The sequence below is a fragment of the Orycteropus afer genome, unplaced genomic scaffold (assembly GCF_000298275.1).
Source record: "Orycteropus afer afer isolate SDZICR_OR568_19922 unplaced genomic scaffold, OryAfe1.0 scaffold00005, whole genome shotgun sequence".
NCBI classification, from domain to species: Eukaryota; Metazoa; Chordata; class Mammalia; order Tubulidentata; family Orycteropodidae; genus Orycteropus; species Orycteropus afer.
In genome coordinates this window covers 21,986,054-22,007,358 of record NW_006921592.1, presented here as the reverse complement: position 1 = coordinate 22,007,358, position 21,305 = coordinate 21,986,054, and the positions used below count along the sequence as shown (strand labels likewise).

The 21,305-nt window shown below is 36.7% G+C and overlaps 1 protein-coding gene across 1 annotated transcript in view; it reads left to right on the top strand.

Moving 5' to 3' along the window:
* AGTPBP1 (ATP/GTP binding carboxypeptidase 1) overlaps window positions 1-21,305 on the top strand; it is a 220,846-nt gene that overhangs the window by 107,129 nt on the left and 92,412 nt on the right. Inside the window, 4 exon segments of the mRNA XM_042780650.1 lie at window positions 5,363-6,078; window positions 10,335-10,418; window positions 11,909-11,995; window positions 12,075-12,223. Coding sequence (XP_042636584.1) covers window positions 5,363-6,078; window positions 10,335-10,418; window positions 11,909-11,995; window positions 12,075-12,223 — 1,036 coding nt within the window.

Sequence of the window (21,305 nt, the reverse complement as noted above, 5' to 3'; positions counted from 1 at the left end):
TCCTCGGAAGGAAGGTTGGGCAATCCTACTTCTGTAGTGATACTGCCTCGGAAACCCAAGGAGGGGTCGCTATGAGTCAGGGCTGACTCGATGGCACATAACAACATAACAACAACAAGTATTTGGTTATTGGATGCAGTGGGAGAAGCAACAGCAAGCCCCCCAAACCTTCCTCCCTTTGTGTTTTTGTACTCTCTATAGATTTGAGGTTCCTTGGAGGGTAGTAGAAGGAGGGCGAGAATGAAGGAGAGTAGTTGAGAAAAGGGAAGAAGGGAGAAGCAATTGGGAAAGGGTATGGGGTTAATTTTGTTCCATTTAACATATAACAAAAATCTGGCTTCTCTTTTATTAATACCTTGTGCCCAGCTAGCAACTCTTAGAAACTAAATTCCAGGTAATAACAAATGCTGATAAATTAGAGCAGAAAAATACAGGAGGGAATTGATGATTGTGTGAAGAAACAGCCTATTCTCTATTTATGCCCATATGAGAAATACATAATATGATAGCAAATTGTAGAAATTTTTATGTGGGAACAGCACAGAGTAATTTTGTAAATGATATCATGGCCAGAGCTCTCCATCTGTAGCCTATATTATGGGAAATAGCACATTTTCTTTTATTGGAAAATTATTTCTCAAGTATTTGTATTGGCCCTTGATAATCTTCCTTATTTTAAAATTTAAGAATAATGCACTGCTCAAATACTTTATTGTCTATTTTACTGAGTGTATATATACAGCACATTTTAGTGATAAGCTTTCAAGGATTAAAAAATTGGTTGGTTTTACATAGTAGGTGTTGGAAATAATTTTGGTAATGACTTTTCAACTTGGATTTGCTTGTCATTTTCAGCATCATCTGTTCAATCTTAAAATGACTTGATGTTTGTGCTTAAACTCCATATACCACTCACTTTGTTACAGATGTGTGTTTAGTGGCCAGATAGAGACAAAATGATTTTCGTTTGGAGGTGATACATGGATTTATGAATGTAATTATCAACAGACTTTTTTAAGGAAACCTTACCATGATTTTTTTTTAAATTTTATTTTGTTCTTGTTGAAAATACGCACAGCAAAGCATACACCAATCAACAGTTTCTGCATGTACCATTTAATGACATAATTACATTTTTCGAATTGTGCAACCATTCGCACTCGTATTATCTGAGTTGTTCCTTCCTCATTAACATGAACTCACTGCCCCCTAAGGTTCTTATCTAATCTTTCAAGTTGCTGTTTTCAATTTGATCTCATGTAGATAGTTTTGAAAAGAACATAAGGCAGACTTTAAAATTTTTACTAGTAAAGCTAAACTGTTTTTCAATTTTAAGATTACTTCAGGGAATAAATTTGGTTTAAAGTGTACAGATTATCTTGACAATAGTTGAAGGCATTCATCCATCCTCCATGGTGCCAGGAAGTCTAAAGTACATGAGTCTTAAAAAATCTGTTCTGCATTTTCCCCCTTTCTTTATGTGGGAACAGCACAGAATAATTTTGTAAATGATAATCATTTACAAAATTGGATCTTTGATCAAAATGTTCAGTAATGATAGCTGGGCACCATTCAGTTCTTCTGGTCTCATGGCAAAGGAGTCAGTTGTTTCTGGAGGCAGTTGACCACAGATTCCATACCCAACTCCTGTTCCTGGCTCCACTTCTTCCTGTGTTGTTCTAGGTGAATAGAGACCAACTGTGACTTGGGTGACCATTTGCAAGATTTTAAGAACCCAGACACTTAGTACACTAGGAAGTAGAACAGAAGCACTAAACACATAATTAGGCCAATTAACTCGGATGTCCCATGAAAATGTGACCCTAAACCTCCAAACCAAAAACTAAATCCCACGAGGTATTTGGTTGTAAATAAGCAGCCTCAGGAGCTATACTTCTTTTTTTTTTATTATTTTTGGTAATTTTTGTGACTATACCTATCACATGACTTGGCCAGTTCACTTTCTTATAGTTACATGGCTTATTGACAGCAATTGTAATAATCAGCTGTGTAACTCTACCCTTAATGTATTTTTCCATCATTGTTAAATTTCCTTTTCCCCTCCCTCCTGTCCCTGGTAACCATTAAGAAACAGTGGTTTCTATACATTTGCCTTTTCTTGTCTTATATTAATGTAAGTGAGGGTCTACAATATTTGTCCTTTTATGATTGGCTCATTTCACTCAGCATAATGTATTCCGTCCATCTGTAGCATGTATTAAGCTTCATATCTCCAACCGGATGAGTAGTTTTTAATTGTATGTATATACTACATTTTGTTTATCCATGCATCTGTTTATAAGAATTTAGGTTGTTTCTACCTTTTGCCTATTGTGAGTAGTGCTGCAACGAACATGGGTGTACAAGTCTGATATTTGAATCTCTGTTTTCAAGGCTTTGGGGTTTATACCTAGGAGTGGAATTGCTGGGTCATATGATAGTTGTTAGTTTTTTTAAACTGTTGTTGTTGTTGTAACTACCACACTGTTTTTCACACCAGCAGTGCTATTTTACATTTCCAGTAGAAATGGATAAGGGTTCCAATTTTAGCTATCTTAGTGAGAGTGAAATGGTTATCTTATTGTGGTTTTGACTGGTTAATGGCTAATGATGAATATCTTTTCATGTCTTTGATGGCCATTTGAATGTCCTGTCTGGCAAAATGTCTGTTCAAGTCCTCTGCTCATTTTATGATTTGGTTATATGTCTTTTTGTTAAGTTGTCAAAGTTTTATATGTGTTTTTATTAGATTCTTGTTGGATATATGATTTCTGAAGCTATTCTGCCAGTTAGCAGCTTTTCACTTTTTGAGTAAAGTCTTTTTGTGAAGAAAAGTTTTAATTTTTATGAAGTCTAATTTATTTTGTCTTTTGCTGTTTGTGCTTTTGTTATTATATTAGATGATCCATTATTGAAAGGTAAACATGACGGCATTGCCCCAGACAATATGCAGTGAACTAGGAGGTAGAATAGAAGCGTTAAATTCTTCCAAAATTTTATAAAATTCTCCTAAGAATTTCATATTTTTAGTTTGCACATTTAGGTCCTTAATCCATGTGAATTTGTTTCTGTGTATGGTGTGAGTCATGGATCCTGTTTCATTTTTCTGCATTTGGAAAAACATTTTTCCCAATACTATTTGTGGAAGAGGCAGGCTCTTCTTTTCTCCGTTTATTGGACTTAGCACGCTTGTCAAAGATCAGTTGACCATGAATTTGTGGGCTTATTTCTGTACTTTAAATTCTTTTCCATTGGTTTGCTTGTCAATTGTTATACTAGTACCAGCCTGTTTTGATTACTGTAGCTATATAGTATGTTTTAATGTCAGGAAGTGTGAGTCCTCTTTGTTTTGTTCTTTCAGCATTGTTTTAGCTATTCAAGGCCTTTTACCTTTCCGTATAAAGCTGAGCATTGGTTTTTCTAATTCTGTAAAAAAGAGTGTTGGAATTTAGATTGGGATTGGCATTGGATCTATAACTTTGAGTAGTATTGACATCCTAACAATATTAAACCTTTTTATCCATGAAAATGGAACGTCTTTCCATTTATTTAAGTCTTCTTTAATCTCTTTCTGCACTGTGTTTTAGTTTTTATTGTATAAGTCCTTCATGTCCCTGGTTAGATTTATTCCTAGATATTTTGTTCTCTTAGATACTGTTGTAAATGGAATTGTTTCCCTAATTTCCCTTTCAAGCTTCTTATTGCTGGTGTATAGAAACCCCACTGATTTTGTTGTTGTTGTTAACCTTGTACCCTACAACTTTATTGAATTCCTTTATTCACCCTAGATGTTTTCTTGTGGACTATGGAATTTTCTATCTATAGGATCATATCCATGAATAGAGATAATTTTAGTTCTTCTTTTTCAATCTGGATACCTTTTATTTCCTTTTCTTGTTTTATTGTTCTGGCTAGGACTTCTAATACAATATTGAATAGAAGTGGTGAGAGTGGGTACCCTTGTTTTGTTCCTAATTTCACAGGCAGAGTTCTCAGTCTTTCTCTATTAAGTATGATATTGGTGGTTAGGCTTTCTTACCCTGCTTTCTAAACTATGATTACTTGTTCTTAGTGATAGTTTTTTTTCCATATAGTTTTATTTGTTCTTGTTTCTCCATTGTAGAATTTTTGAAGAGTCAAAACTCTACATTTTCAAGGCTCTCTTTTAATAATTCTCTGGTAGCATAATGACATTTGTTTTTCCCTTTTTAATTTGGTTTTAAAATTTTAAGAACACAGTGTATATACAATTTTTAAACCATCAAATAGTTTTACGTAGTTTTGTCAGGACAGATAGTAGCCCCTGTTCCACATGCTATTTCATGAAGTGATGTTCAGCATACTTTTGAAGTTATTCCCCACTCTAAATAATATGGTTAACGTTCTGTATCTTGATTTTTCTTTCCTTTTTATTTTTTACATTTATTTTGCATGATTATCTTAAGATTGGTACCCATTAGTTTTCAGTCAAATATTTTTTTCCCATCCTATAGGTTATATTTTCATTATTATGGATGATGTCTCTTTATGCTTGAAGTTTTTAATTTTGATGATGTCTAGTTTGTCTTTTTTTTTTTTTCTCTTGTTGCTAATGCTTTTAGTGCCATATCTAAAAATCCATTGCCTAGAAGAATGTCTTTACCTCTATATTTCTTCTAAGATTCTTTACCTCTATATTTTCTTCTTCTAAGAGTTTTATAGTTTTAGCTTTTATATTTAGGTCACTGATCCATTTTGAATTAATTTTTGTATATGGTGTATGTAGGAGTTCTGGTAGCATAGTGCCTAAGGCACTTGACTGCTAACCAGAAGGCTGGTGGTTCAAACCCACGAGCCACTCCTTGGAAGGAAGGTTGGGCAATCTACTTCCGTAGTGATATTGCCTTGGAAACCCAAGGAGGGGTCGCTATGAGTTGGGTCCGACTCGACAGCACATGACAACAATGACGACAACATGGTGTATGTGCCCAATTTTATTCTTTTGCATGTGGAGATCCAGTTGTATGAACAACATTTGCTGAAGAGACTATTCTTCCCATATTAAATGGATTTGGCATTCATACAAAAGTCATTTACCATAGATATATGGGTTTATTTTTAGATTGTCAGTTCTGTTACACTGGTCTGTATGTCTGTCTTTGTAGAAGCACCACACTGTTTTGATTACTATAACTTTATAGTATGTTTTGAAACCAGGAAGTGTGAGTCCTCCTCTTTTGTTTGTTTTATTCAAAATTGTTTTGCCTATTTGGGACCCCTTGTAGTTGTTCCATGTGAATTTGAAGAGTTTATGATCTTAGTTTTTTTAATACATTTTAGTATTTACAGATAAAAGAGTAAACTTTATTTTTTGTTTTCAAAGGAGTATGATTTAATCTCCAAAGAACCAAAGCCTTTCGTATTTGAAGGAAAAGTTCGTGGTCCTATTGTTGTTCCTACAGCAGGAGAGGAACCATCTGGGAATTCATCCAACTTAAGGAAAGGTGTTACAGTGAATGAAAATGTATCAACTAAAGGAGGTGAAGATGATAAGAAGCCTACCTTTATGGATCTAGCAAAAGACAATGCTAAAGATAATGACAGAACATTACAACAGCAACGAGATGATCAAAATAGAACTATTTCACCAGCCCATGCTGTAAATAATGATATTGTCAAGGCCTTGGACCGTATTACATTGCAGAATATTCCTTCTCAAACACCCTTGGGCTTTACTCCAGGAACAAAGAAGGATTACAGCCTTCCTCTCACTGCCCTTACATGCACTAAAGCATGTCCGCACATGGCTACTTGTGGAAATGTTCTATTTGATGGAAGAACAGTTCAGCTAGGGAAGCTTTGCTGTGCTGGAGTTGAAACTGAAGATGATGAAGATACTGAGTCTAATTCATCAGTGGAACAAGTATCAGTTGATGTGCCTGATGGACCAACACTCCATGACTCAGATCTCTATGTTGAGATTGTGAAAAATACGAAATCTGTCCCAGAATATTCAGAAGTGGCTTATCCTGATTATTTTGGTCACGTTCCACCTCCATTCAAAGAGCCTATTTTAGAAAGGCCTTATGGTGTACAAAGGTGAGTTGCAGATTTCTTCTCTTTCTAGATAAGACCATTGTGAAAATACGAAGCATACTTTAGAAAAATTACTTTGGTATTCAGGAAGAAAATACTTCTGAATACCTCTGAATTAAAGCTACTGTAATATTTTACCTTCTCTTGGAAAATCTGCATTGCTTTGAAAATTTTCATTGTGCATTTATGTTGTTCATTTTCTAAGCTCATTACTTAATCAAAAGAAGCCAGCATAATAATCCTGAGCTTTGGGCAATTTAGGAACTTTTTATTTAGATTGGATTTAAAAAACAAAACATTGCTTCATAATCTCTGGATAAATATTGCTATTTATTTGGTAATTTGCTTACCATTTGAATTTGGTTTCGGTATACAGTTTAAAAAGAAAGTCTAAGTGAAGCAGTATAGATAGTATTATTTTCTTGTAAAATTTGAAATTTGAAATTGGAATATACAATGTTAATGAATTTGGGACTAAATAAAAGCAGTAATTAAGTATTTTGCCAGGTAATACTAGATATTACAAACAGTATTAAGTATTGCTAAGTAGTGAGTTACTTTATTTATTTTTTATTTATTAAGTATTGGTAAGTGGTGAGTTACTTGACATATAAATACCTTTTTGATGAGACTGGACTGATTTTAATGGTTATAGTTAAGTTTTTGTGATGATGGCATTATCTGTATAAAAACCGTTTGTATACTCTTGGTATCAGTATACTATGTAATGATAAAGGAAGACAGTGCTGTAAATACTTGATTCTTCTTAAGACAACAGCTATATCTTATTTATTTTATCTTTGGCATCTAGTATAATTCATCATATTTTACTTGGCAACTTAGTATATATTTTATGCTTCCAGTCATCTCCTTGCTTCACAGGTACGGAATCCTACACAACATAGCATCAGAGCAGGGGACTTACTTTACTGAGAAAGATGTGTGGAGTGGGTCTATACATGGCAGCCATTGGTTGTGTCACATAATGCCACCAGAGGCAGCTGGCCTCATAGAGTGCTAGAATTGCCTTTGAAAGGCACAGGTGAAGCTCCAACTCAGAGAACATACGCTGCAAGAATTGGTTACCATCTTTCAGGCTGCAGCATATGCCCTAATTTAGAAACTTCTTCATGACTCTGTATCCCCATTAGGAAAGATACCAGAAGGGCAGAGTAAGAAGAACCTTATTTACCATCACTCCCAGTGTCCTATGGGAAGACTTTGTGCTTCCTATCCCTATACCTGTCACCTCTGTGGAGTCAGAAGTCCTGGTCCCGAGAGTGGGTGCAGTCTTACCGTGGGGCTACAGTTACCACAGAAAGTATCCAGTTTAAGGGACCAGCAGGCAAGTAGAGGTTTTATTGTCTTGGCAGAGGTAATTGATCTGTACCAGCTGGAGGAGGTAGGGTTGTTTTTACACAATGGGAACAGGTAGGAACAAATGTGTGTGGAACTCAGGTGATCCACTTACTTGCAGTTTGGTACTCCCTTGCCCAATTTTAACTGTGAAAGGGCAGGTTGCAGCCACTCTTGATTGAAAATGGTATAATTATCAGGGCCTCAGATCTGTCAGGAATGAGAGTTTGGGTCACTTAGATCGGTTGCCAAGAGCTTCAGAAGTGATAGCTGACAAAACCAAACCAAACCAAAACAAACAAACTCAACTGCCATCGAGTCAATTATGACTCATAGTGACCCTCTTTGGGTTTCCAAAGCAGTAAATCTTTTTTTTTTTAAATTATTTTTTCTCTCTTTTTTTTTTATATTGTGATTTGGGTGAAAAATTACAGAGAAAATTCACTTTCCATACAGCAGTTCACATACACCCTGTCTCATGACATTGACCACCATTTACCACAATGCAACAGCTCCCCTCCCACTTCCTTCCGATAGTTACCTCTTCCCTGTGTCTATCCCTTCATGCACTCCTGCACCCTGAGCTGTCTCCCTGTGCATAAACAGCTCTTCGTTTCCCCATGATTGTTTTCTCCAAGGAGTGTATCTACCTCAGGTAAAATGTTCAACTCATATGCCTGTCTTTTGTTTGGCTGAAGCCACAGGTGTGGGTTCAATTCCAGACCTGAAGGGCAGCTAGGGGCCATAGTCTCAGTGGTTCCACCAGGCTCTATTGGACCAGCAAACCTGGTCCCCCACTTTTTTTTTCCCCAAATGATTTTGAGTTTTGTTCACATTGTTCTCCCTTTCTATCCAGGACCTCTTACATAGATCCCCTTCCAAGTGGTTGACAGTGGTAGCCAGGCACCATCTAGTTCTTCTGGTCTCATAGTCATATAGGCTGCAGATCGGATGCTGTACCAGTCGCTAGGACTACTTGTTTCCATGAATTTTTGTTTTTCTTCGTTCTTCTTTGCTCTGGATGAGGAGAGACTACTGTCCGAGACAGTAAATCTTTACAGAAGTAGATGGCCCAGTCTTCCTTCTGTGGAGCAGCTGGTGGTATGGAGATGATTGATAAGTTGTAGCCCTGAGGGCATGTACAACAATGGGGATGAAATATGTCTTGGTAATGTTACTCTTCTAAGTTTCCCCTTAAAGGAGACCCACAGGGACTGTGGAGGAGCTGCTTTTCAAATAGGAGTGAAGTGGATCTGTGTAGCTCAAGGAGTGGACAGTGTCAGCTAGAGCAATGAGCTGCTTAGATCTTCCTTGAAGAGGGAACCTTCTTGGAAACTTGTAGTGACTGAGAGGCTTTAGCTGCTATACTTTGGAATCTATCACAGTGTTGATTCTGAGGCCGGGTCCTCTCTGGGCTGCCAGTGATTAGAGCTGAGCCATTCCTGACCAGTGCAGGGACCTCTTAACAAGCAGTCTTTGCCCCATTGGCCTGGCAGAGACTTTCCCTACACTGCAAGGCAGACTGAGACTCTTACCACTTAATACTCTTTCCTTTCCCAGGTGACACACTTACTTCTCAGCTCATGGCACTTCTCACCTAGGATTCCTTCTTTGTTCTTCACTTACATTTCCCTCAGTAAATTTCTTGCATGTCTGATTATATCATGGCATCTGCTTTTTAAAGACTTGGAAAATAAGGAAATGAAAATACCCTGAGTCTTAACCATAAAGATATGTTCAACTTGATTCAAAATAAGACATGCTAGTAAGTTTCCAATTCCATTTTGATGAAATTTCTTTTTTTTTTTAATTTTAATTGTGATTTGGGTGGAGATTTACAGAGCAAATTCACTTCCCATACAGCAGTTCACATATACTTTGTCTCATGATATTGACCACAGTTTACCACAATGCAACAGCTCCCCTCCCACTTCCTCCCCATAGTTACCTCTTCCCTGTGTCCATCCCTCCATGGACTCCTGCTCCCTGAGCTGTCTCCCTGTATATAAGCAGCTCTTTTTTCTCCCATGATTGTTCTCTCCAAGGAGAGTATCTACTTGAGGTAAATGTTCAACTCATATGCCTGTCTTTTGTTTGGCTGGAAACCACAGGTGTGGGTTTAATTCTAGACCTGAAGGGCAGTTAGAGGCAATAGTCTCAGTGGTTCCACCAGGCTCTATTGGACCAGCAAACGTGGTCCCCACCTTCTTTTTTTTTTTCCCCTCCAAATGATTTTAAGTTTTGTTCCACATTGTTCTCCCTCTCTATCAAGGATCTCCTACATAGATCCCCTTCCAAGTGGTTGGCAGTGATAGCCGGGCACCATCTAGTTGTTCTGGTCTCATAGTCGTATAGGCTGCAGATCGGATGGTGTACCAGTCGCTAGGACTAATTGTTTCCTTTAATTTTGGTTTTCTTCATTCTTCTTTGCTCTGGATGAGGAGAGACCCATCGTTGCATCTAGATGGCAGCTTGATGAAATTTCTTTTTGATTACATTTAAAAACAACCCAAAAAACAACTCCTCTTTATGTAATCTCTGTCTTTTCAGGTCTTTACTGCTTCTAATAATGCTATTACTTTTCAGAATTACTTGCATGAATCTGCATCATTTCTATGTAGAAAGGTATAATTGACATTCAGGGTGTTTTTATTTTAGATTTTACTGTTGAGTTATATTCTACATGGTTATTTTCTAGAATGCAGACTGATAATTGAATTTTGTTTTGTTATTAATAATTTTTGTATATAAAATGCACATTTAGAGAATTAATTTTTTTCTTATGTAATTTTTATCATTTACATGTTTTTATCCAAAACTTGTTTTGGAGAAAGTTGTATGTTGGCATGTATAATAATGGCTTTTGATCAAGCTTTGTTCAGATTTCTTTTTTATGATTTCAGGACAAAAATTGCTCAAGATATTGAGAGACTAATACATCAGAGTGATATCATAGATCGAGTGGTATATGACTTAGATAACCCAAAGTGAGTTTGATTTTTTTTTTTTTAATTTTTGTTTGTTTTATTTTTGCTGTAAAATTTCAGTGTTATTTTTAAAATATTTAAGTTATAATTTACTTCCACCTAGTTTATCCTTACTGTGTTTTTATCTTTTGGTAGAGATGTAATGGTGAGTCATGGCTATTTACTTGAATGGATTATATCATAAGCTTTAGTTTGTTCTTAGGTAAATTTTTTAATGGGTTTAAGGCCAAGGTCACAAACTGATGCTCTGTTTTTAAAAAATTGAAATTAGCTGTACTAAGTCCCATGAAATGCTAGCTTGTCCCTTAGTGTTGGACCTTCATTTCCTTGGGGAAACAAAATGTCATCTGCTTTAGAAGGAACATATGCTTGTTATTCTTCATAGTTTCCACCACTCCTTCTTGTCTCTTACTGCTTATCATCTCCTTCAGTCATTTTAATTACCTGCCTGACCTATGTCAGTCGTGGTGTAAGTGTTCGTGTCTTTTACAGTTTAGGATTATTACTGACATCGCTACATTTTAGGATTTGAATATAAGTAAATAGATGAAAATTACAAATGTTGAATGTCACTATTATTTGCTCATTTGCCTCCCTCAACTCAGAAATTCTGTTAACCCTCAGCAGATTTTCCCCTGCCAACATTTTAATTTTTTAAGAGATCACATATTTTATTGACCTTCTTTGGAAGAAATAAAAGACTTTTTTAAGGTTTTTGTTAGAGAGGTAAGAGTAAAAATTACATCAAAGATAATGACTAAATTTGAGATATTCTTAAAAAAGAAAAGAAACATCTACGTTGCATATTTATAAATATGTTATTTCATGGTTTATATTTCTGTGTTTGGTTGATCAGGCAAAAACTCAAAAATCGTAAGTGTGGCATCCAGTGCTGTTTTTGCTGTTTGTAACTAAAATGACGTTGGACAAAATCGTTTAGCCTTTTAGTGTCTTAGTCTTCATCTATTAGAATATAAGCTCTGAAAGAGCAAGAATATTTGTGATAAATCAGGGACCAGACAGACAAATAGCTAGAAAAGTGCCTGGGACTTATTTGGCTCTTAGAAAATATCACTGATGCAATGATAATAATACTTGTTCCTTTTTGGTGCTAATTAAATAAGACAAAATAATATTTTTAAGTGAGAACTGCATTTTTTTTTTTAAGAATTATTGCTGTTCATATAGGTCATGAATTTTGAAAATTGGTCTGGTCTTTTCTATATGATAATGAATATTTTAGAAATAACATTTTTTTTAAGCCATGATCTTCTTCACTATAAAAGTAGGAATATATCTCTAATTATAATTTCTTGTCTATAAAAGTTAGCCAGAGTTTGTATTTTGCTTGTGCTGGTTATGTTCTCTGATTTTTTTTTTTTTTAAAGAAGAGGTTAAATGGCAGTGGCATATTTTTAATCTGTAACATAGTTTATTTTTTGCTCACCTGTATAAATAAGATTTATTTTGTTAAACTTTCAAAAATCTAGTTGCAGCATTCCAGAAGAAGGAGATATTTTGAAGTTTAACTCCAAATTTGAATCTGGAAATCTGCGCAAAGTCATTCAAATTAGAAAGTAAGTCATTTAAAATTTCTCATTTTGTATGTATGGTATTTTCTAATTTTCATCAGCTTTCTTTATTTTCTCTTTTCAGAAATGAGTATGATCTTATTCTGAACTCAGATATAAACAGCAATCATTATCATCAGTGGTTTTATTTTGAAGTCAGTGGAATGAGGCCAGGTGTTGCTTATAGATTTAATATCATCAACTGTGAAAAGTCCAACAGTCAATTTAACTATGGTAAGACCATTTTCTTTCCCAGTTGACAAGACTTGCAGGCATCTTAATTGTAAGACAGAACCTTTTTAAAAAATATGTTACCAAAATAATGTTTGAATATTATTTTTTATCTCTGGTTCTCAAAATTTATAATACTATGCAGAATTTGAAAGCTGGCTAAGCTTTGATTTGCTGATGAAAAGAATTAACGCTTGCAGAGGGCAAGCCATGACGTGTGGTTGATTTTATCCACAATGAATACAATTAAAGATTTATTATGAATGCTACTTAAAATCAAGTTTTTAATATCAGTTCATTGTGAACAGGATTACATGAGATAATCTGTTATTTTGGAATATAATAATTACAATAATAATTTTGAAATAATTATAAATGAGCAGGAAATTTAAAAATTATTATAAGGGCCCAGTTCTCTTCACCAAGTCTCTCCAATGGTTATATTTTACATAACAGTAGAATAAGGTCAAAACTAGGAAATTGGTATAATGAGAGGGTATATATAGTTCACTTTATCTTATTTGTAGATCCCTGTAACCATCACCACAATGAAAATAGAGAATGATTCCATCACCATAAAGATCTCCCTTATGCTACTTCTTTATAGTTCACCAATATAAGTATGACGTTTGCTATAGGTTTTCTGTAGAATTTTAAATCTAATAGAAGTTCCCTTTTATTTGTAATTCCTGAGAGTTTTTGTAATGGATGAGTATTACATTCTGTCACATTCTTTTAATCACTTGAAATTAACATGTGATTTTTCTTCTTTAACCCAGTGTGATGTATTACATTGATCCTTTTTAAAAATTTTATTGTGATTTGGGAAAAAGTTTACAGAGCAAATTCATCTTCCATAAAGCAGTTAATGTACACTTTGTCTCATGACATTGACTGCAATCTCCTGCAATACAACAGTTCTCCTCCCACTTCCTCCCCATAGCCACCTCTTCCTTGCGTCCTTCACTCCCATGCACTCCTGCCCCCCAGCTGTCTCCCTGTGCATACACAGCCCTTCTGTTCTTCCATGATTGATCTCTCCAAGGGGTGCATCTGCCTAATGTAAATGTTGAGCTCATATGCCTGTCTTTTGTTTGGCTGGAAGGCATAGGAGTGGATTGAATTCCAGACCTGAAAGGCAGCTAGAGGCCATAGTCTCAGTGGTTCTACCAGGCTCTATCAGACCAGCAAACCTCTGGTCCCTTTTTTTAGTAATGATTTTTTATTTTTGTTCCACATTGTTGTCCCACTCTATCCAGGATCTCCTACATAGATCCCCCTCCAAGTGATTGACATACATTGCTTCTTAAATATTGAAGCAGCTTTGAATAAACCTGGTCATAGTGCATAAATTGTGCATATTGCTGAATGCTGTTTGCTCATATTTTATAAGAATTTTTGCATTTATATTAAGGAAAGATATTGATCTGTAGTTTTCTTTTTTGTGTACACTATCTGATTTTAGTATCATAGGAATATTGACTTCATAAAATGGAGGGTTTTTTTTCCCCCTTTCCCTTATTTTCTGGAAGAGTTTATGTAGAATTGGTTTTGATTTTTCATTAAATATCTGGTGGAATTCTCCAGTGAAACTCTCTGGTCCTGGAGATTTTTTATGAGGGATTTTTTCAAATTAACAATTTAATTTCTTTAATAATTATACCATGAAACATAAACCCGTTGCCATTGAGTTGTTTCTGACTCATAGCAACCCAGTATGACAGAGCAGAACTGCCCATAGAGTTTCCAAGGTAGTAAATCTTTATGGAAGCAGATTGCCACATCTTTCTCTGATGGAGCAACTGGCTAAGTTGGACTGCCAGTCTTTCAATTAGTAGCTGAGCAGTTAGACCACTATGCTACCATGGCTCCTTTAATAGTCAGAGGGTTGCAACAAAGGCGTGATGGCAACATCCTCTTACCTCCTCTAACTTCATGAGTGGGAGAAAGAGAATTGCCATCAGCAGCCCAAGGCTGATTACTATGAGGTAAGAGTAAGACATACTATCACCCTCCAACATTTTTAACAACTCTGACACCAACAGTCCCTTCCATGGCACTCACTACTACTTTGCAGGTTCGATAGTTCATTGGGATGGCCATAGAGAACTCACAGACAATGCTCACAATTATGGGGTTTGTTAGGGAAGTAAGAAGTTCCAATTCAGGTTCAGGAATATCCAGGATACAATTGTTCTATCAAGACAGCCTCCCCTCAGCCATACCCATAGCCATTCCTCTCTCTGGCCCATGGCCTCTTAGCATGGCCTCTACCATTCTTAGGAAAGTGTTACAGAGCTCTTCTAGCTTAGCTGATAAATGTAGCTAGATGTATCCCACTCTGCCAGCAAGCCTTCTGCCAAAAGGCACTCAGCTTTCTTGTTCCGTGGGCTAGAAAGCCTGCCGCCATGTCTTATGCCAGTCTCTCCATTCTGTTGATGCCATTTCCCTGCTATTGTCTCAGAGCAGAAATCTGAGGTCCAAGGATGTGCTCTACTCCCAGTTTCTCTCTCTTGATGGCAGTGAGATCCCCCTTTCTTTCTGTAGGAGGCTCATTTTAAGCCTAGCAGAAAGACAAAACTGACAGATCCTCACATTAGGTTCCATACAACTCATTTGCACAGTCACACCCCCACAAGGGTGCCATGTACCTTATTTATATTACTGAGAAACTATCCAGTCCTTCGGTGGGCCATAAGCACTTTACATTTGCATAGTTCCACCCAGTCATCTGGTGGGAGTCACAAAGACCATGGCTAGAGGAGCTGTATGAAGTAATTTACTGCACCACATATGTAGCTTGTATTTGGTGAGTTGTGAAAGGTTGTACTTTATGGGGAATTAGGCCATATAATCTGAATTACCAGATTTTTGTTTAGCATTGTTCATTGTATTTATTTATTATTCTTTCATTGTCTGTAGGGTTTGTAGTGATGTACCTCATTTCATTTCTGATGCTGGTAATCTGTCATCTCATTTTTTCTTTGTTAGTCTTGCTAGATGTTTGTCAATTTCATGGATGTTTTCAAAGAGCTACCTTTTTATTTCATTGGTTGTCTGTACTGTTTTTTTCATGCGGCATCTTTTAAAACTGGTGGTGTACCAGCAAAAATCTTAAAAAAAGTATAGCCTCACTTAAGGCTTTAGGGTTTAGACATTTAATAAATACAAAATTAAGAGTTATCAGATATCTGATCTTTTAAGTCAAACATTTTGTCAGTGGAAGATAGTATAATTATACAAATCCAATATCAGTTACTTGAAATTGAACATCAAATTTCAAATATTTAATTTGTTAATAGTACATTTTTATGTAAAAGAAAAGAAATTTTTCAAACTTGTAATGGTACAAGTTAGCATTCTTTCTTATTTATAGGCTAAAAGCTTTTTTCAGATTTGTTTATGTAATGTAATAGTTTCAGGAAGATTAGATGGTTAGTTTTAAACATTTTCAAAGATTCTAAAATGTTTTAAGTGATCTAATTCTTAAATGATTTATTTTTTAATATTTGTGTTTTGATGAAAGATTCAGTGGTTATACTGACTTGCACAAATAGTGATATGAATACACTCACTCTTACTTATCAACATGGTTAGGGCCAAAGGTCAAGTCATTATATGAAAATCAATGTCATGTGAAAATGGAGGATAACTACATTATTACATAACTGCCAAACCACTGAGAATCATGGCCAGACTATGTTGACACATAACGTTAACTATCACAGCCAGTGTTATTCTCACCTTACACTTTGGCATTTGCTACTGTGAGATGTACATTGTTAATTTGTAAGGCAGTTGGGTAGTAGATATTTTACTATTTCATAAATGTGAGATGTTGGATAATGAGATAGTGCATAAGTGAGGAATAGGTGTGTTCTTGATACTCACCTTCTTTACTTTTATGATTTTAGACTATAACTACTAATCATTGAATATGATATTTATTGAAGATATTAGCTTCCTGTTACTAAACCTTCATATAACTTTAAAAATTACCTTAATTGAAACTCTTTAAAAATTTTCACTTTTTTTTGAGTTTATAGTCTAGTTTAACATCCTTGTTGTTCTAGGGTTTTTATTATTTTGATTTAATATTATAATTTAACATTCTGTGTTTTTTGAAAAATAATTAAAAAATTTGTTTTTCACCTGTTCATTTCTGTTGAATAGTGTGCTCTGACTATTATTTGGGATAATTTTTAATTTTTATCAAGTGGGAAAAAAATGCCCATTGAATTAAACGTCTAGGAAAATTTGAGCAAGATTAACTTTTTATTAAGGTGCCATTTAGAAAATAGTGTTTAGTTTGGTTTGTTCAAGGTTTTTAGGCTTTCACTTTCTGTTTTAGTTGTCTTTTTATAAGTTTTACACATTTGTATTTACCTTTATTCTTAAGTATTTTGTGTATTTTTGTTTGTTTCTGTTGTAAAAGAATGTTCCTCCTTGTTTTCAAACTGGTTGTTATTTATAATTAAGAAAGCTATTGATTTTAATATATTGTTTGAAAACCAACCTCCTTACTCAACTTTCTTATTAGTCCTCATAGTTTCTCAGTTGATGCTTTGAATATTCTTTAGTAGGTTCCTAGAATACATTCTTATACATAGTTACATTGTGTATCTTTCATTATTTCATTGGTTTTGGATAGAAGTTTGAGAATGTCTAATTTAAAATAAAAAGGAGACATTGGAAATTCTTGTTTTTAATGTGAATATAGCTGGTGGTAACATTTAAGTCTATTAACTCATGTTTTGAGATACATATTCTATTTCATTGTAAAGAATTTCAATTTTTAGTAAGTTTTAGGAGCTCTGGTAGCATAGTGCCTAAGGCACTTGACTGCTAACCAGAATGCTGGCAGTTCAAACCCCCCCCAGCCACTCCTTGGAAGGAAGGTTGGGCAATCTACTTCCGTAGCAATACTGCCTTGGAAACCCAAGGAGGGGTTGCTATGAGTTGGGTCCAACTTGACAGCACATAACAACAACAGTAAGTTTTAGAAATCAAATTATCTTAGTAATCATGTTTTTTTAATTTTATTTTTTTTTAATTTTATTTTGATTTGGGTGAAGATTTACAGAGTAAATTCACTTTACATACAGCAGTTCACATGTACTTTGTCTCATGTCATTGACCAAAATTTACAATGCAACAGCTCCCCTCCCACTTCCTCCCCATAGTTACCTCTTCCCAGTGTCCATCCCTCCATACTCTCCTGCCCCCTGAGCTGTGCATAAGCAGCCCTTCCTTCTCCTATGATTGTTCTCTCCAGGGCGTGTGTCTACTTGAGGTAAATGTTTAACTCACATGCGTGTACTTTGTTTGGCTGGAAACCACAGGTGTGGGTTCAATTCCAGACCTGAAGGGCAGCTGGGGGCCATAGTCTCAGTGGTGCCACCAGGCTCTATTGGACTAGCAAACCTGGTCCCCACCTTCTTTTTTTTTTTTGCCTCCAAATGACTTTGAGTTTTGTTCCACATTGTTCTCCCTCTCTATGCAGGATCTCCTACATCCCTTCCAAGTGGATGACAGTGGTAGCTGGGCACCATCTAGTTCTTCTGGTCTCATAGTTGTATAGGTTGCAGATTGGGTGGTGTACCAGTTACTAGGATTGATTGTTTCCATTAATTTTGGTTTTCTTCTTTCTTCTTGACGAGGAGAGACCCATTGTTGCATCTAGATGGCAGCTTGCTAGCTTTTAAGATCCCAGTCGTCACTCGCCAAAGTAGGAGGTGGAACAATGTTTTGTATAGTATGTTATGCCAATTGAGCTTGATGTCCCCTGCGACTATGGTCCCAAGCCCGCAGGATCAACTACTTGGTCGCTCTGGGTAGCTGGCTATAACCAAGCAATGACCATAACCTTGCCCCTTGTCAGCTCTACTATACACCTGGGAATTCTGATCATTCACATAAGCTTATAGGACCATTGTCTGCCAACCCTATATATGATCTTGGATACACTCCCCATTTAGACATACCTAATTGTTTGGCCTGTCCACCTATCTATCCGTCCATATACCCATGTTTGCTTTCACTGACAACTCAGTACTGTATATACAAAAGGGTTCATATTTGTTGTCTGTATTGCCCATGTACCTCTCTATGTCTTTCTCATCCTCAATGCTGCCATATTGGTCACTCACATTTGGTACATTGCCCTTCTTTTCACCCAAATCAATATTTATCTCTGTCTATCTAACAGCGTTCCCTTCCCTCCCCTCCCACCCCTGGTAACCAACAAAGGAAATTTCCTTCAATAGATAACCCTTTCCTTAACTTTTACAATAACGGACTAATACAGTATTTGTCCTTTTGTGACTGACTTATTTCACTCAGCATAATGTCCTCCAAGTTCATCCATGTTATGCAGTGTTTTGCAGATTCTACATTATTCTTTAGCGTTGCATAGTATTCCATTGTGTGTATGTACCTTAGTTTGGTTATCCATTCCTCAGTTGATGGACATCTAGGTTGTTTCCATGTTTTGGCTATTTTAAATAGTGCTGTGATGAACATTGGTGTGCATATATCTGTTCTTGTCATGGCTCTCACTTCTTTAGGGTATATACCTAGTAATTGGATGGCTGGGTCAAATGGTATTTCTAATTCCAAGTAATCATGTTTTTTTAAAGCATATTTTTTGCTGTATTATTTTAATAATGATTCTAATATTAAGCCATCTTTTCATTTTGGTCATGTAAATTAATTTTGTAATACCCAACCCCCCCCCCTTTTTTTTTTTGATTTGTTAGTATTTCGTTTAAAGTTTTGCATCTGTGGTCATAAATGAGACAAATCAGTTTCCTTTTTGGAGAACTAACCTTTTCCAGTTTTAGAAGCAGGGTGATGCTAACTTTGCAGACGTAAATGTTCAGTCTTGTTCCATGTTCTCAATCAGTTTAAATAACATTTAAATGTTTTCATGAAATTAAGAAAGAATGTACTTCTAAAATTGTCAGATTCTATTGCTCCTTTTTTAGCAGGGAAGGAAGAGCTCCTCGATAACTTTTTCAGAGTTTTTATGACTCAGTTTCTCCTGATTGAAGCACAAAGTAACCTGAAATTTGCCTATGGTGCTGTGAGACTGAAGGAATTGCTGGCCAGCTCCATGACTGTGATATAGGCGTTTATTAAGGGCTTACTGAATGAGGCTGATCTCTGGGAAATGACAGGGTTGCACTCAGGTTTCTGCACTCCCCAGTGGGAGACAGGGCCTTCTGTAGCTCTGGTGAACAAAAGCAGCTTGGTGTCAGGGCTCTGGATTTCCAATGACACCTCAGCAGGTGTTAGAAAAAAATGACTTAGCAAGTGAACTAACAGCAAACAAGAGCATAGCCATATTCAGGCTTGGCAAAAGCTTTTTTCCCTACAATCTACCCCTGGGGGTTAGCTTATACAGTCTGGCATACCTCCCTCTTTTACAGAGTCCTGGAGGGCCCTGAGGGGAGACATCACAATTATGTAGGAAGAGAGATAGGCAGTTGCTTCAGCTAGAAGCAGAGGCCACAGAAGGAGTATAGGCAAGCACAGGAAAACATACCTCTACTCAGGAAAAGCCCAACACTCAGCAGAAACCTTCTTAGCTACAGGAGAAGGAGGAAAACCAGGTGGCCACAGCAGACTGGCCTTCAGGTGTGTCCAGCTTACAGAGAGGGAGATGGTGGTAGTGGCAACAGCTGGCAGGTGAGCTGCTGGGCTCCCACACTCATGCACCATGTTCTAGCTTGTTGTTTGCCTGCTCTGAACTCCTTTCTCCTCCACCTCCATTTTCAAATGCATTTTCTGCATCGATTGATATGATCATGTGGTTCTTTTCCTTTGTTTTATTTCTGTGATGGATGACAGTGATTGTTTTTCTAATGTTAAACCATCCTTGCATACCTGATATGAACCTACTTGGTCATAATGTATTATTTTTTTGATATGTTGTTGGAGTCTATTGGCTAGGATTTTGTTGAAAATCCACTTCTATTTTCAAACCTAGCTGTTCACCTTGCTTCTGGATGTCAGTTATGGCCCCACACACAACTGTCACCTATCCCATTCTAACTGAAGCTCCTCCTGCCACTCTTATGTGCACTTCTGTGGCTAATTGAACATCAGTGGCCAACAACCAACCCAGAGCAACAACCCCTCTTCTGGCTGCCACTTTTCCCTTGGCCTCTTTTCCACACTTTGAAGGCTCACACTTTCCCACAATTATGCTGTGCCACTTGGCACATTTAGGACACCCCCATACTAACTCTGAGAGTTGCCCTGGTAGATGCTTTTGGACCAGATCTCTTCACAATGGAGGTCACCAGCCCCGAAATTCCTCCTTAGTAGATGGGTCAAACCTTCCTACATGCAGTTCTTTGGCCCCCAGGCTTCCCCCCCCGCCGGTGGATGGGTTAAACCTCCCCACATGGAGGTTGCTGACCCCATGATTCCCTTTGCATATGTCTCTCTTATCTGCCATGTCTTCAGTCTTCTGGCTGGCTAACCAATTGTCCAGGCACAGACTAACTTGAAATTTTCCTAAAGTACTGTGAGGCTGAAGAAGGAGGCCGGTAGCTCCGGGATTGTGATATAGGAGTTTATTAAGGGATTACTGACTGAGGCTGGTCCTTGGGCAGCAGCAGGGTTCAGTTGAGTCTCCGTGTCCCACAGTGGGAGACAGTGGCAAACGAAGGTGGCTCAGTGCCAGGGCTCTAGTCAGTCCTCCAAGGTCACCACAGTAAGTGTTACATAAGAGTGACTTAGAAAGCAGAAGTGAGCTAGCACCAAGCATGGCCACATTCCATTTTGCAAAAGCCCCAAGCCAAGTGTGATGCAATACTTGCTTTATCTGTGGAACCCAAAATATAAAAAAATTATATATATAAATAAAAATATATAAAACATTAAGTCATAACAGCCTCACTTACTCTTCTTTACGTTCAGATGGTCTCTATAGTTCCTTTTATGCTCAATGAATAGTAGAAAGTGAGGGTTGATACAAATAGTGCTGTGACTACTTCAAAAATCAATATACAGACAAAAGTAGTCCCACTTTTACTTACGTAGTTTTTTGGTTGGAGTATACTCGCTGTCCCTCAGT